The 14,665-nt window shown below is 59.2% G+C and overlaps 1 protein-coding gene across 8 annotated transcripts in view; it reads left to right on the top strand.

Annotated features, from left to right (window-relative positions):
* The window catches only part of TSC2 (TSC complex subunit 2), a 40,498-nt gene that overhangs the window by 20,895 nt on the left and 4,938 nt on the right, over positions 1 to 14,665 (top strand). For 4 of the 8 annotated variants that reach the window (XM_036409129.2, XM_045571441.1, XM_036409135.2 and 1 more), the window contains 15 exons: positions 773 to 879; positions 1,074 to 1,224; positions 2,451 to 2,573; positions 3,020 to 3,154; positions 4,889 to 5,078; positions 6,001 to 6,094; positions 6,239 to 6,341; positions 6,647 to 6,741; positions 7,924 to 8,052; positions 9,383 to 9,547; positions 9,771 to 9,923; positions 10,039 to 10,151; positions 10,640 to 10,852; positions 12,010 to 12,213; positions 13,892 to 14,016. In XM_036409129.2, the coding sequence (XP_036265022.1) occupies positions 773 to 879; positions 1,074 to 1,224; positions 2,451 to 2,573; positions 3,020 to 3,154; positions 4,889 to 5,078; positions 6,001 to 6,094; positions 6,239 to 6,341; positions 6,647 to 6,741; positions 7,924 to 8,052; positions 9,383 to 9,547; positions 9,771 to 9,923; positions 10,039 to 10,151; positions 10,640 to 10,852; positions 12,010 to 12,213; positions 13,892 to 14,016 (2,100 nt within the window). The remainder of the gene's footprint in view (positions 1 to 772; positions 880 to 1,073; positions 1,225 to 2,450; positions 2,574 to 3,019; positions 3,155 to 4,888; positions 5,079 to 6,000; positions 6,095 to 6,238; positions 6,342 to 6,646; positions 6,742 to 7,923; positions 8,053 to 9,382; positions 9,548 to 9,770; positions 9,924 to 10,038; positions 10,152 to 10,639; positions 10,853 to 12,009; positions 12,214 to 13,891; positions 14,017 to 14,665) is intronic. The other 4 variants (XM_036409130.2, XM_036409131.2, XM_036409134.2 and 1 more) reach the window with 4 other exon arrangements.

Raw genomic sequence — 14,665 nt, 5'->3', positions numbered from 1 at the left:
GTGGTATAGTGACCTCTAGCAGGAGGCTTGGTGGCAAGTGTGTGTGTGTGTGTGGGGGGGGGGGTTCTCCAGCAAACTGTCCCCTCTGTTAGTACCAGCTGTGGCACCTGCTGCCTTCTCTTTGCGTGCAGCCAGAGAGCTGCTGTGGCATGTCAGTCCAGTCACACAGCAGCCTGGGATGGGGACAGAGAAAGGGTATCACAGCAGTTTACAGGGAGGCATATGTTCCATTCCTGGTGCTTCAGAGTCTGTCAGCAACCTACAGCAAAGGCTGTGGCTGTGTGGGGTCGGGGGCTTGGCAGGACAAACTGCCTTGAGCTCCCACTGTGCATGCTGACACCAGGCTGAGCCGAGGTCACAGACAGAAGCCCAGCCCTCCCCAGAGCATCTCCCTCTGTCATTCAGGGAGCCCAGTTAAGGGACCTTCCTCCACTGTCACTGTAGGAAGTGAGTGTCCTGAGCAGAAGTTTGCTCTCCGGCACTCAGGCCTGAAGCAGTGTTACCCAGCCAGCATGAGAGGCATTCCTTTCCTTCGTCCTAGGGGTGGACCTGTGGTGTGAGTCCCAGCACCGCCATCTGCTGTGGGATGTCACAGAGCCTTGGGCTCAGGGAGAGGGCCGTGAATGCTGCCCCCACCACCAGCCACTGCCTGCGTGGAGAAGTTGGGGTGTGTTTGCTGTTAGTGGAAGCAGCCTTTCCTGAGAAACGAGTGGGCCTGGGGCATGGGTCCATTACGGTCCTGCTCTGTGGATGGCGCTTTCTGTTCCCTCAGGCCTTTGACTTCCTGCTGCTGCTGCGGGCCGACTCACTGCACCGCCTGGGCCTGCCCACCAAGGATGGCGTCGTGCGGTTCAGCCCGTACTGCCTCTGTGACTACATGTACGTGTGGCTGACCTCCCCCTGCCACTCTCCCACCCGCTTCCCCAGTTCCACGGCGCTCAGGTTACGGGGCAGGTTGGCGGAGCGCGTGCTCTTCACCCCAGGGATTGCCGTGTGTCTGAAGGGCCCAGTGGGTCTTTCACCCCATGGATCGGGGGCTTCAGCCTCAGTGCCCTTCCCGTTTGCTTCCACAGGGAGACAGAGAGAGGCTCTGAGAAGAAGGCCAGTGGCCCCCTGTCACCTCCCACCGGGCTGTCTGGCCCAGCATCTGCAGGGCCCGCCGTGCGGCTTGGCTCTCTGCCCTACTCCCTGGTCTTCCGTGTCCTCCTGCAGTGCTTGAAGCAGGTGAGTTGCCTGGTCCCTTGAGCTCCCTAATGGCAGACTGAGCAATGGCCGGTGCTGCCAGAGTGCCGTACAGTTCCTTTCTCTGGACCAGTGGCCTTGGGAAGTTCGTTGCTGGTTTTCAGGTTCTACCCTGAGGTTCCACAGCAGTTCTGTAACTGTGTGTGAGCACCTGCTGTGTGCAGAGCGGGGTGTGCAGACGTTCCTGCCTCCAGGAGATGGTTTTGGTGCAAGACTAAGGTGTCTAGACAGACAGCTGGAATCCCGGGGCAGGGCTGGCCTCAGGAGCGCAGATGGCCTGTGGGACCGCAAGGGATGCAGTCACATCCGGTTGGGCACCTGGAGGGGAAGTAAGGTCCGTTTTGAAAGGCAAAGGCAGGAGTAAGCAAGCTCTGAAGCAGGGTCGGTGCAGTTCTGTTAGCAGAGATGCAGCTGGGTGGAGATGGGGAGGCAGAAGAGTTTAGGCCTGTTTCCTGACTGGCCAGCGAGAAAGAGTGGCCAGCAGTGTGCCAGGGCAGGTGGGGCAGGACAGCCTGTAATGGGCTGGGGGAGTTCCTGAGGGCTACAGCGGAGGGCAGGGCACGATCGCTGGGGTGCCTGACGGTGGCAGTAAAGGGGACCGTCCGCGATTTCCCGTGACTGTCAAGGCCTCTGTGTCACAGATGGGGTCTGAGGAAGGCTTCAGGATTTGTGGCAGTTGGTGTTGTTCATGGGCAGTGGTCACCTCTATGGAGGTTGGGAGGGCCACCCAATGGGTCTGGTGGTGCCATGACTGTGTCCTCCCATTGTTCTGGCCCTGGGTTGACTTCAGTCCTGCAACAGTTACCCGGGCTCGTGGATTGTAGAGGGATGCTTGCTGCTGCCCCCTTGGAGCTGGTGTAATAGCTTTTTCCTGCTGTACCGTGTCTATCATGCTGAGTGGGCATCCGTGAGGCCCCTTAGGTTCTGGGCAGTAGGCAGGCAGTCCCGTGGTCTCTGTTGGGCAGATGGGAAGGATGGAGCCAGGTGTGTGGAAGTTCCAGATCCAGCTAAAAAGAAAAAGGCAGTATTGGCTCTGCACTGGGCTTCCACTCAGCCTGGCAAAGGGCAGCTGTTGCCCTGCCCAGACGTGGAGGATCCACAAACCCCACCCCCACCAGCTATTCAGCTCCAACCAGCAGTTCAAACTGGAATTCCATCTCCCCTCTCCAGGGTGCAGACCTCCCCCTGACTGACCCCTCTTCCTGCAGGAGACTGACTGGAAGGTGCTGAAGCTTGTGCTCAGCAAGCTGCCGGAGTCGCTGCGGTACAAGGTCCTCATTTTCACCTCTCCGTGCAGCGTGGACCAGCTGTCTTCTGCTCTGTGCTCCATGGTAACATGCTGCTTCCTGTGCCACTCACTGAAGGGTTCCTGTGCCGCTGGTGGTGGTGCTGCGGCATAGTTCCTTTCGCTCCAAAAGGCTTTAAGGCCCTGGGCGGTGTGGTGAAACCAACATCATGATCAGAGCATTTCCTTCAGAGATGTGGTCTCTGTCCAGAGCGCAGACCATGTTTCCAGGACCCATCCTTCCCCAGCTTATGGGGCAGAAATGGGAGCTAGAACTGGAGATACTGAGTGTGACGGCTCTGCCTCACTGGGGCTCCTGTGATAGGGACATCACCACATTTCCTGTCTCTCCCTGAGGAGGCAGGCCTTTGGCCAGAAACAGAAGTAGGAAGGCCCTGGGGCTCTTGACCCTCCTCCCACGGGGCCTGTGCTCTGGCCACCGACAGCTGACTTAGCCACCAGGCAGCGCTGCACATCCGGCCTGTGTGTTAGCTTTCAGGACCCAAGACCCTGGAACGACTTCGAGGCACCCCAGAAGGGTTCTCCAGAACCGACCTGCATCTGGCTGTGGTTCCTGTGCTGACGGCACTGATCTCTTACCACAACTACCTGGACAAAGCCAGACAGGTACCGGATGGGAGGGTGACAGTCCATCTTGGTGCTGCCTGTCTGATCCTCAGGTGTTTGCTTCAGGGAAATGGGCCCCCAACTTCCTGTGGCTGCTAGGCCAGGACAGGGGCCTGGCTACTTCCCTGAGTGCCCACTGGGTCCCCCGCTGTGGCCCTCCCTGGCACTGCGGAGAGCTGAGTTCCCCGGCTCTCCTGAGCATTCCTCTGGGGAGTGTGGGCTTAATGCAGCACCTGATTGTCCCCCTGCCCCGCCAACACACACCCAGAGCGTCTTTTTATTTTTACTTTTTTTAGAATATGTTTTTATTGATTTCAGAGAGGAAGGGAGAGGTGGAGAGAGAGAGAAACTAATGATGAGAGAGAATCATTGATTGGCTGCCTCCTGCACACCCTGCAAACTGGGCATATGCCCTGACTGGGAATCGAACCGTGACCCTCTGATTCACAGGTCGACGCTCAACTACTGAGCTGCGCCGGCCAGGCAGAAGCGTCTTTTTGAGGAATATTGCCTGGCTTGTCCTTGCTACGGCTTTAGGACAGGTGGCCAAGCCTCTTGGCAGAGCTGGCCCTGTTTTGAGAGGAAGTGTGGCTGGGCCGAGGGCCCCCTGACTTCCGTCTGCCTCCACATCTGTCATCAGGTACAGCAAGCATGAATAGCAATGCCTGGTTTATTTATTCTTTGCTGCTGTAAGTGAGGCCCACATTGAGCCCTTACATTTACTACTATCTCATTTAAACTCACGACGCCTGCCCTGGCCAGGATAGCTTGGCTGGAGACCATCCCATACTGCAAAAGGTTGTGGGTTTCATTCCCGGTCAGGGCACGTACCCAGGTTGTGGGTTTTATCCCTGGTTGTTCATGGTGCATACAGGAGGCAACCAATTGATGTTTCTTTCTCAAATTGATGTTTGTTTTTCCCTCTCTCACTCTCTTCCTCTCGCTCCCTCTAAAATAAATAAAAACGTATCCTTGGGTGAGGATTAAAAAAATAATAATAATGATACAATAAATTCCTGACACCTTTCTTTGTCAAAACCTTGCTTAGAGAGGTCAGGCAGCATGCTCAAAGTCATGGCCAGCGAGGAGAGAGGCTTATACTCAGACTCTGGGCTTTCTGAGTTCCTGATCACCACAGCACTCTTGGGAATTCACATTTCCCATCTCATTCCCTCCTCATATCCCCAAAAGGGCAGCTGGCTATGCTGGGCTGAAGGTTCCCTGAGAACTTTGAGGCCCAAAACATTTCTGAGGCAGCTGCAGGGAATCAAAATCATCCATGGGGCCTCGAGCCACCAGGTGGTTTGTGCTGAGGCTGTGGCCCAGCCTCACTGTCTTCATGGAGGACACTGCCAGGCTCCCTGTGGGCCTCGCAGCCTTATTGTGTCAGGCAGACCCTCCCCTTGGTGATGTAGGCCAACCATTTGGGGGTCCCAGAGCCAAGGGGATGATGGGCCCAGCATGTCCTGGCTCCAGGTGTTGGCTGGTGGGGAAGTGTCAGGAAGCATCTGATATCCAGTCAGCTTGGGGAGGTCAGCTGCTGGTGGCTCTGCCACTTAGATGCTCAGAGACCTGGGACAGGCACTTAATCTTCATCAGCCTTGACGTTCTGTGTAGAACATTGTAGAGCGGGTGAGGGTAGACACCGCCTGGTTCACCAGAACAGCTGTGAGACAGGAGGGGACAGGGCTGGCCTGCCCGGGGCTGGGGCTGAGGCATCTGTGCTGTCCGCAGCGGGAGATGGTGTACTGCCTGGAGCAAGGCCTCATCTACCGCTGCGCCAGCCAGTGTGTGGTGGCCCTGACCATCTGCAGCGTGGAGATGCCCGACATCATGATCAAAGCTCTGCCCATCCTGGTGGTGAAGCTCACACACATCTCGGCCACGGCCAGTATGGCCATTCCACTGCTTGAGTTCCTGTCAAGTAAGTGTCTGTACCTCCATGTGTGTGAATGTGTACGCATGTGCATGCATGTGTGAGTATAGGGTGGACCCTTGAGTTTGGGGCTGTGCCCTGCCCTGCCTGAAATGCCCTGAGCTGACTTCTCTGACTTCATCTCGTAACCTTTCTATGGCTGCATGTAGGTGCACAGTCCTCCTGGGACATGCCATCCTCGCTGCCTCAGGGCCTTTGCACTTATGCTTTGAATGCTTTCCTCCTTCCTGGTCTTTGAGTGGCTGGCTCCTCTCCCCCACTCAGTGTCAGTTTAAATTGCACTGAAACTTCCTGTTACCTGACATTCGCTCCTGCAATCAGCTGTGAGAGCCAAGCTGATTGCAGGAGCCAATGCCAGGTAACAGGAAGCTTCTGTGCAAGCTTCTCTCACAGCCTCCTCTTTTCCCCCTCAAAGCACACACCACAGCTTGGAGGGCTTTGCTGACTCACCTCTCAGACTGTGACTTCCAGGAACTCAGGGGTGCCTCGCTCAGCCCTTCATTCTTAGTATCCTAGTGTGCGTTTGGCCTAAGTAAGCCCTCAGGTGTGTGGACAACAGAAGCCAAATGGGGCCAGTACTTCTGCAAAGGGCCACATACGGCCTCTGTTGTACATTCATTTTGTTTACAATCCTTTTAAAAATGTAAAAATGATTCTTAGCTCACGGGTCATACAAATGTGGGACACTGGCCAGATTTGGTCTAGGGACCATAGTTTGCCAGCCATGGTTATAGAGGGCCAGGGCCAAGGGTCAGTTGGAAGGTCCTATTTGGTGGGCTGTGACCTTTACTCCTTTGCAGCCCTCTTGGGTCAGAATGGCAGCACTGGCCTTCAGAAACAGCCGAGGACTGGTAACATCAGTGCCCGCTGCTGCCTGGGCGCTCTCACTGGCTGTCTCCTTGCTTCGCAGCTCTGGCCAGGCTGCCTCATCTCTACAGGAACTTTGCAGCAGAGCAGTACGCGAGCGTGTTTGCCATCTCCCTGCCATATACCAACCCTTCCAAGTAAGTGCCGGTGTGCGTGCCCGGGGAGGCCAGGCCTGTTGGAGCAGAGAGCCACGCTGACCTCAGTGCCTAGAATGGTCTGCTCCCAGTGCCCGGGCATTTCCCTAAGTGCCAGGATGGAGCTCCTGCACTTTCCTCTTGCAGGTTCAACCAGTACATTGTGTGCCTGGCCCATCACGTCATAGCCATGTGGTTCATTAGGTGCCGCCTGCCCTTCCGGAAAGACTTTGTTCCTTTCATCACTAAGGTAAGCCAGAGCTAGGTTGGGACCGGCTCTGCTGTTGCTGTCCATGCTGGAGCAGGGTGACAGATGGTGATGGGGCCGGGCATTGTTCGGTTGTGCTTACGATGCTCAGGACTTGCTCTGCTGAGCCTGGCCCGCTGGGACACACTTGGCATGGGGGCAGGAGCTGCCACCGCTGTCCTAGACCTGCAGCTTATCCCCGGTTGGCAGCATACCTGGGTGGGGCTGATAGGTGCACAGGGAAGAAGCACCTGGGTGCCTCAAGGGCCAGTTCTCCCAGTTCCAGCTCAGATCTGCTCCACTGACAGGGCCTGCGCTCCAACGTCCTCCGGTCTTTTGATGATACCCCCGAGAAGGACAGCTTCAGAGCACGGAGCACCAGCCTCAACGAGAGGCCCAAGAGGTGTGGAGCCTGTCATGGGTGTGCCTGGTGTCCTGGGGGGCAGGGCAGGGCAGAGCTGAGCTGTGACCTGTAACCAGCATGGTGCATGCAGGGCCTGGGGCCGCCCGGCTGCCCCCAGGCTAATGGATGGAAATGTGGCTGAGGGTAGGCCCCTATGCAGGCTGTGCTGGGCACCACGGTGCCCTGGGGTGTGAGGCAGGGCAGGGCCTGTGAGGGCCACTAGTGCTCCACATTCAGCTGGAGAGCCCAGAGCTCCTCACCAAGCGGCCGTGTGGTCTGCCTGGGTGGCCCGTGCAAGAGGTGCTGAGCTGGGGTGGGTGCCAGCAGTAAGTAGGACGTCTGTGTTTGGGTCTGACTACGGAACGAGCCCAGGGTTGCATTAGGGCATCTGTGACTCCTGAGAAGCCAAACACCTGGCCTGGGTGGGGAGGAGCCTCAGGGCCCCAGCACCCTCCCCTGGGGACCAGGGCCCTGTGGTCAGCCCCGCCTCAGGCCGGGTGCCCTTTCTCCAAACTCACTTCCCAGCCCTTGGCCAACTAGGGAACATGTTCTTCTCTACCATCGCAGCCGCTTCTGCCAAACCTGAAAAGATCTGTGCTAGGCCTTGTGTTCTCGTTTGCATTTCATTTGAACAGCTACCCCCTTCTGCCCCCACCTCCTGCCTAAGCTTTTGGCTCTCCCTAAGCGGGAATACGGCATTTTCCAGAATGACCAGGTCAGTGGGACCTAAAGTCACAGCTGTTCTCTCTAGCCTCTGGTGGCTGGGGCCGCTCGTTAAGAACTGGCCACTCTGAACAGTTACCCTCGGGGCCTCAGCTCTTCCTAGTCCCTGAGCTGGGAGGTGCTGACCCTCCTCAGGGCGCGGACACCTGGTCCTCAGCCTGGAATCTGCCGTGCGGTGAGATCCACACCCCTTTAGTTTGCACTGGTGCTCTTTGTTTTGGTATCACGAGTGAAACCTTTTTCTGTCATGTTTACAAGATGTATTTTCATGCGTTTTTGTTTTCTGTTTCTTCCCCCTGCTAACTGGCTTCTGGCATGGTTTTTTGTTCATCTCACCCACGGGCTCTCCATGCTGACCCTGTGGCCTGTGACCTTTCCTCCTCATCCCTCCAATGGCTTGCTCTCCCCTCCCGGGAGCTGGGCTCCCTGGGGCTTGGGCCTTCCTTCCTCACCTGGTAGTTTGAGGATAGCCAGACCCCCCAAACAAGGCTTGAATAACTCTCCACCCGTCAAAGAATTCAAGGAGAGCTCTGCAGCCGATGCCTTCCGGTGCCGCAGCATCAGTGTGTCTGAACATGTGGTCCGCAGGTAGTGGGCTTTGTTGGGCGGGGGGCTCAGACCTGGAGCTTGGCCCGTGAAGTGGCGCTGCCAGGCGGGAGCACCTGGGTGGCGGTGCATGGGGCTGCTTGCATGACTTCGTTGCCTACCCATGCCCTCCCTGGCTGGAGCCGGGGGAGAGCCCAAGTGGCACCTCTGGCCACAGTGGCCTGTCCTGCTGAGCCCAGCCGTTGGTCCAGGGAGCCTGGCAGTGAGGGGTGGGAAGGTTGCATTCTGTCCCCAAGCCTCGAACAAGCACGGGCTGGCTACACGGCTTCCTTGGACCGTCTGGGAGCCAGAAGCAAGTGTCCACTGGCAGCCTCCTGCAGGCCTGTCCCCACTGATCAGGAGCCTTTGCAAGTTAAAGCAGTGGGAACACATTCTCCAGGGTTTGGCTTTTCATATCCTCTCTAGGGAACGTTCTTGAGCTTTCTAGAAAAGGTCTGCTTTCTAGAAAGGAAGGGGTGTGTTTGTAGGGCAATAGGGGTAGGAGCCAGCCTGGGAGGGGCAGGGGAGGCCTGGACTCGGAGAGATGAAGTCTCGGTCTCCTCCCGGCTGTGTTGGGGTGCAGGTGTTGGTTCTTGGGGTCACTGTTTGTGCTGACCAGGCCAGGCTGCACTAAGCAGGGGATACCTGCCTCTTCACTTGGGAGTCCCTTCAGACCTGTGTCCTGCTGCTTGGAGACCCACCTCCTCCCTGATGCCCGGCTTGGGCTCCAGCCTCAGGCTGGCCTCCCCTGAACGGGGTTTGGCTCGGGGAGGGGCAGTGGTCAGTGAGGCTCCCTCTTAGCTCTTCTCCATGCACGAAACATGGCAAAGGTGATGTGGAATTTGTATCAGAATTATACCTGCACAAGCCCCCCTCCTGGTCACTGGGGTGCATGTGGAGCACAGGGTGACCTGAGTGTGAGGGCGAAGAGCCACACTTGAAGCCCAGACCCTTCCTGTCCTCGATGGGAGGCCCTGTGGGCAGAATGCAATCTTTGCGCGTGCGTCCCGTGGTCTCGCTGTCTCTGCATGACTAAACTGCTGCCAGGAAGCCATCGCCTAACTCCCGTGCTTTGGTGAGGGGACGGCCCTCTCTCCTGCCTCCTAATCCTCTGCTCCCGGAGTGGGCCTGGGTCTCCCATGAGCTCCTGCACTTCCTCTCTGGGGTGACTGTCCACTCTGTTAGCCAAGCTGTGGCTCAAGTGGCCATGTGCACTGGCGGGGTCTTTCTGAGCTTGGCCCCCTCAGCACATGCATGCCTCCATCTCTGGTCCCCAGTGGTAGATAATTTGGCCTGCCCAGTGCCCTGACCTTGCCATGGTCCCTCCCTCCAGCAGGATCCAGACATCCCTCACGAGCGCCAGCTTGGGGTCTGCAGATGAGAACTCGATGGCCCAGGCCGATGACAACTTGAAAAACCTCCACTTGGAGCTCACAGAAACATGCCTGGACATGATGGCCAGATACGTGTTCTCCAACTTCACGGCAGTCCCTAAGAGGTGGGCCGGGCTCCAGGGTGGGGCAGGTGGGCATAGGGCCAGCCTTTCTGCCACTGCTTTGACCAAGTGACTGTTCTTGGTCAAAGTAGTGGCAGCAGGTGTGGCCTGTGGGGCTCCTTCCCTTGGGTTGGCCCAGGCAGGGCCGCTCTGCGTGCCTGAGGATGCCCATCCAGAGCCTCCGCCGGTGTGCCCAGTGGCAGGGCCTCTGCTCCTGTGCTTTCAGGTCCCCCGTGGGAGAGTTCCTCCTGGCTGGAGGTAGGACCAAAACCTGGCTGGTTGGGAATAAGCTCATCACCGTGACGACGAGTGTGGGGACTGGAACCCGGTCGCTTCTGGGCCTGGACTCAGGAGAACTGGAGGGCAGTCCAGAGTTGAGGTGAGCCCCCTGCCTGCTCAACCTTGCCAGTGCCCACGCCTGCATGGACAGTGCTGTGCCGGTCTGGGGCCCATGGGGCACCCTGGTCACACTCTGTATGGGCCTCTGTCTCCAGCTCTGACCTCAGCATGCACATGAGACAGACAAAGGAGGCCCCAGCCAAACTGGAGTCCCAGACTGGGCAGCAGGTGTGCCTCGGGGCCCGGGACCGGGTCCGCTCCATGTCCGGTGAGCCTCCACCCCACTCCCTCAGACACGTCTCTAGGTCCCTGAGCTCAGCAAGGCCCCTGAGAGCCAGGGGCCCAGTTCCTGAATAAGGGAGGTGCTGTCTCCTGGGCCCGCATCTGGTGGGAGAGGGTGTGTACCTTGTACACGGCTGTACACAGGCCCCTTTGCTGCTGAGGGTTCTGTTCTCGCGGCCAGTGTTCCTGTGAGCCCTTAGCAGCTGGCCCGTAGCTCAGCTCACCGCTGGGCTTTCTGCAGATGCAGCTGGAATAAGCCATGGTCCGATTGTGGGACAGGTGCTGGGCCCTTCCTGTGGTCCTGGGTCCGCTAAAGCTGATTCCAGAGGGCCATGCCCAGGGAGGCTGTGCTGTGCTGGGCACTGACGTGGGGCTTCTTGACTAGATGGGCCTTGGGTGGAGCAGCCAGGTGGTTTGGTGGCTTTGCACTGGGCAAGAGGTGGTCACCAGCCATTCTGCCCTCAACCCCTGCAGGGGGCCACGGCCTTCGCATTGGTGCCCTGGACCCTCCAGCCTCCCACTTCCCAGGCAGCCCTGCTTTCCCGGGCCCGCAGACTGCGCCCGCCAGCAAGCCTGAGAGGGCCTCGGCCAGCGCCCCGCTCCCGGTGCAGAAGAAGACCAACCTGGCGGCCTACGTGCCCCTGCTGACCCAGGGCTGGGCAGAGATCCTGGTCCGGAGGCCCACAGGTGCTGAGGGTGGCCTGTGCGTGGCCAGCTGGGTCTCTTACCACGTAGGGGGGACAGTTACCCGTGAGGGGAAACGGGAGCGAGCAGCAGCAGGCTGGGCCACAGGGCGTTTGGACCAAGTCTGCAGAGGTGAACAGTGGGGAGATGCTGGTGGCTCTGTGAGAACATAGTAGTCGGCTCAGGTTCCAGAACAAAGCGCCGTAGACGGGGCTTACGTAACGAAGGTGTGGCCTCAGTCCTGGAGGCTGGAAGTCTGAGATCAAGATGCCGGCAGGGCTGGTTCCTCCTGAGGCCTTGGTTTGTTTACTGATGGTCATCTCCTGTGTCCCCACCCTGATGTCCTCCTATGTGTCTGTTCCCATATCGCCGCTTAGGAGGACACCAGTCAGACTGGATAGGGCCCACCAGTACGGCCTCATTTTACCTTATTCACCCATTTAAAGACCTCATCTCTGAATAGAGGCACATTCTGAGATCCTGGGGGCTAAGACTCAACATGATTTTCAGGGAGACAATCAGACTGTAACAGGTGTTTCAGGTCAAAGGGGGACTTATAAGACAAGGCGCAGGGTTCAGGAGGCACCTCGGTCATGGTCTGGGCTGATGGTGACCAAGCGGTGAGGGGGTGGGAAGCTGGGCCGCCAGGCCCTGAGATGGGGGCTCGGAGAGGCTCCTCACTGGTGTTTTTAGCCCAGACCCCCGGGCTCCCGTTGGAGAGGGCAGTCGGGAGGCGGAGACCAGGTGAGAGAGGGCCAGGTAGGTAGGAGGACGTGGGTTGGGGTCAGGTGGGATACTGTGACGTGAGGAGGCTCAGGAAGGTCGAGTCATGACCCTCCAGGATCAGAGCCTGTGTGCGGAGGACAGCCCAGAGCCTCTGAAACGAGGCCCCGTCCAGCCACTGGCAGAGGCTGCTGCTTTGAAAAGCCTCCTGAGCCTGGTCTGGGTGCAAGAGCTGACCTGGGCAGAGGCTTGCTCGTCACTGGGAAGGGTGACCACACATAGGTGTTACTCCGACCTTGCGGCCTGGGGATCCTGGGCCCTTCACTCTCCCTGAAGGGCCCCGCGCGTGCCCTTGAGGACAGTGCGCCGGGGGCCGCCCAGGGAGGGGACAGGCTGGCTGCATGGACCTGCAGCCTGAGGGGTGCTGCCTCCCTCAGGGAACACCAGCTGGCTGATGAGCCTGGAGAACCCTCTCAGCCCCTTCTCCTCGGACATCAACAACATGCCCCTGCAGGAGCTGTCCAACGCCCTCATGGCCGCGGAGCGCTTCAAGGAGCGCCGCGACACGGCCCTGTACAAGTCCCTGTCCGTGCCGGCCGCCAGCTCCGCCAGGCCTCCCCCGCCCCCACGCTCTAACACAGGTGAGCACTGCCTGGCTCCCACCCCAACGGGGCCCAGACCTTCCTTGGTGCTGCCAGCCTCGGGCCTGGCCAGGAGGCAGCCTGAGGCAGGATGCCTGTGCTGCCCCCTGATGTTGGGGAACAGGACTCGCTCCTGAGGAGGGCTCTCCCCAGAGACGGGGCCCGGCGGCGCGCAGACCTCCTGTCCCCTCAGCTGGTCCAGCTCACGGGATGGATGTGCGCAGGGCTCCCTCCTCGGGGTGCTCAGTGTGCGAGGCTTTAGGGGTGGCCCCACTTCTGTCGGGGTGTGGATTTGGATGCGCCAAGCACAGCCTGAGCCTGCCCGTGAGCTCTAATGCCCCTGCCTGACTGGCCACAGCTCGGGCTCAGGCTGAGCTCTGTTCCTGAGGAGGAGGGGTGCCCTCCCCTCCCCCAAACCCACCCCAGCAGCTTAGAGAGCTGAGACCCATGCACACCCGCCTGCCGGGTGCCGCTGGCTCTCCCCTTTCTCCAGGCTCTGGTTCTGTGCGGGTCTAGTGGTGCCTGTTCTTTCGCTCAGCCCGCGCAGTCTCCTCTGCTGGCTTCCCTTGCAGTGGCCTCTTTCTCGTCCCTGTACCAGTCCAGTTGCCAAGGAAAGTTGTGCAGGAGCATTTCCTGGGCAGGTATTCGTGCGTCTCCTTAGTGCTTGCTGCAGAGCCCTGCTCTGCCTCATGGATGCTGTTCTCACTGCCCTTCCTCCGCTCTCCCTACGTGATCGTGTCCGCCTCTCCTCACCCTCCAGGATCAGGGCCCTGCCCTCTGCCCAGCCTTTGTGGCTGAGCTTTATTCCCAGGCTGATGAGGTGACATCGGGGAGCTGAGCCACAGATGCTGGCAGGGGACAGCTTTTGGGGGCTGAGCCTGGCCCTGGCAGCTCAGCCAAGCTGACCTTGCCCTGGGCTCTGGTGACCGGATTGGCTTTGTGGACTCACAGATTGGGCTGTGTGCCTTCACTGTAGCCATGGGCTTCTGATGCCCCAGGCCCTGGCGGGGAGGGTGTGACCTGGCAGCACTCTGGTCTGGATCCCCTGTGGGCAGGGCCGGTGTGGAAAGGACGCTGTGCGGGGGCTCTGGCAGGTAGCTGATGACCTGCCGTGTGCAGGGCTGTTTGCAGGCGGCCTTGGGCGAGCTGCCCCTGGCCCTGATACTGGCAGGAAGCACTGCTTTGGGCATCTGCCTTCCGAGCACACCTGGCTTCCAGTTTGGCCTGGATGGGAAGGCAAGCGTCTGCTTCTCCCGGGTCTCTCCTCCGGTCCAGGCAGGGAGGAGCTCAGGCCTCTCTCCCCCGTTCCTGGGGCTGGTCCAGCCCCTCCTCCTGAGCGGGGCCTCATCCTGGTGTTCCCCCTCCTCAGGGACCAGGTGCTCCTGCCCTCGCCTCCCTGCCTTGCTGCAGGAGCAGCAGTGCTTCTCCGGATACCTGGCTGGGTGGGTGGGGATTAGAGAAGCCAGGTGACCCCTCATCCTGACCCCCTGGAGCCCAGGTAGCAGTCACCCCGTGTCAGGGATCACACCCACTCCAGCCCGCTTGGTGGGAGGGGTGGCATAGGAGGGCCTCGGGTCAGCTTCTGCTGTGCCCTGTCATGGGGAAAAGGCTGGTGCCTTTGAGGCCACATGAGCTCCTTGGGCTGGACTAGCACCCAGCAGCCATGTGTGTCTTCCAGACTCAGCCGTGGTCCTAGAGGAGGGAGCTCCAGATGAGGCTAGTTTGCTGCCCCCAGAACTGGAGGACTTTGAGGCTGCACTGGGCACAGACAGGCGCTGTCGGCACACTGAGGCTTACAGCAGGGTGAGTATTGCTGCGCACCGGAGCCGCTGGCCTGAGGCCCTGTGGGGAGTCTCCATTTGGGCCTTCAGAGCCACGCTTGCTGTCAGGTCTCAGCCTGAGCCAAGGGGTGTGGGAGGCGGGTGAGACGGAGGCAGGGGCTGAGGGGGAAGGGCCGGCTGAGGCAGGGGTAGGGCCATGGCAAAGGGGTAGGGTCTCAGCAAGCGGATGCAGGGATTCTCTGTTCTCAAGCTTTGTGGTTCTGAACTTAGGGAAGTCTATTTCCCCCCAACTTTTTAAAAAAATATGTTTTTGTTCATTTCAGAGAGAAAGGGAAAGGGAGAGAGAAAAACATCAATGATGAGAATCACTGACCGGCTGCCTCCTGCACACTCCCCACTGGGAATCAAGCCCGTAACCCAGGCTTGTACTACCTTTGAGCGGAATAGAATCGGGGACCCTCAGTCCACAGGCTGACACTCTGTCCACTGAGCCAAACCAGCCAGGGTTTGGGCAAGTCTTTTAGCCCATCTTTCTCATCTGGAAATGGCTGCCTGTTCCTCCCAGTCCCTCAGCTCAGAGCGGGGATTTCTAAGCGCTCCGTCTTGGGTGGCTCCTCACCGTGCAGCCTCTGGGTGTGGGGTTTGGCTCCTGTGCCCAGCGTGTTGCACAG

This window comes from Pipistrellus kuhlii, unplaced genomic scaffold (assembly GCF_014108245.1).
Source record: "Pipistrellus kuhlii isolate mPipKuh1 unplaced genomic scaffold, mPipKuh1.p scaffold_m20_p_4, whole genome shotgun sequence".
Classification (NCBI taxonomy): Eukaryota; Metazoa; Chordata; class Mammalia; order Chiroptera; family Vespertilionidae; genus Pipistrellus; species Pipistrellus kuhlii.
The sequence above is the reverse complement of the archived record's forward strand: the minus strand, read 5'-3'. Positions and strand labels throughout refer to the sequence as shown.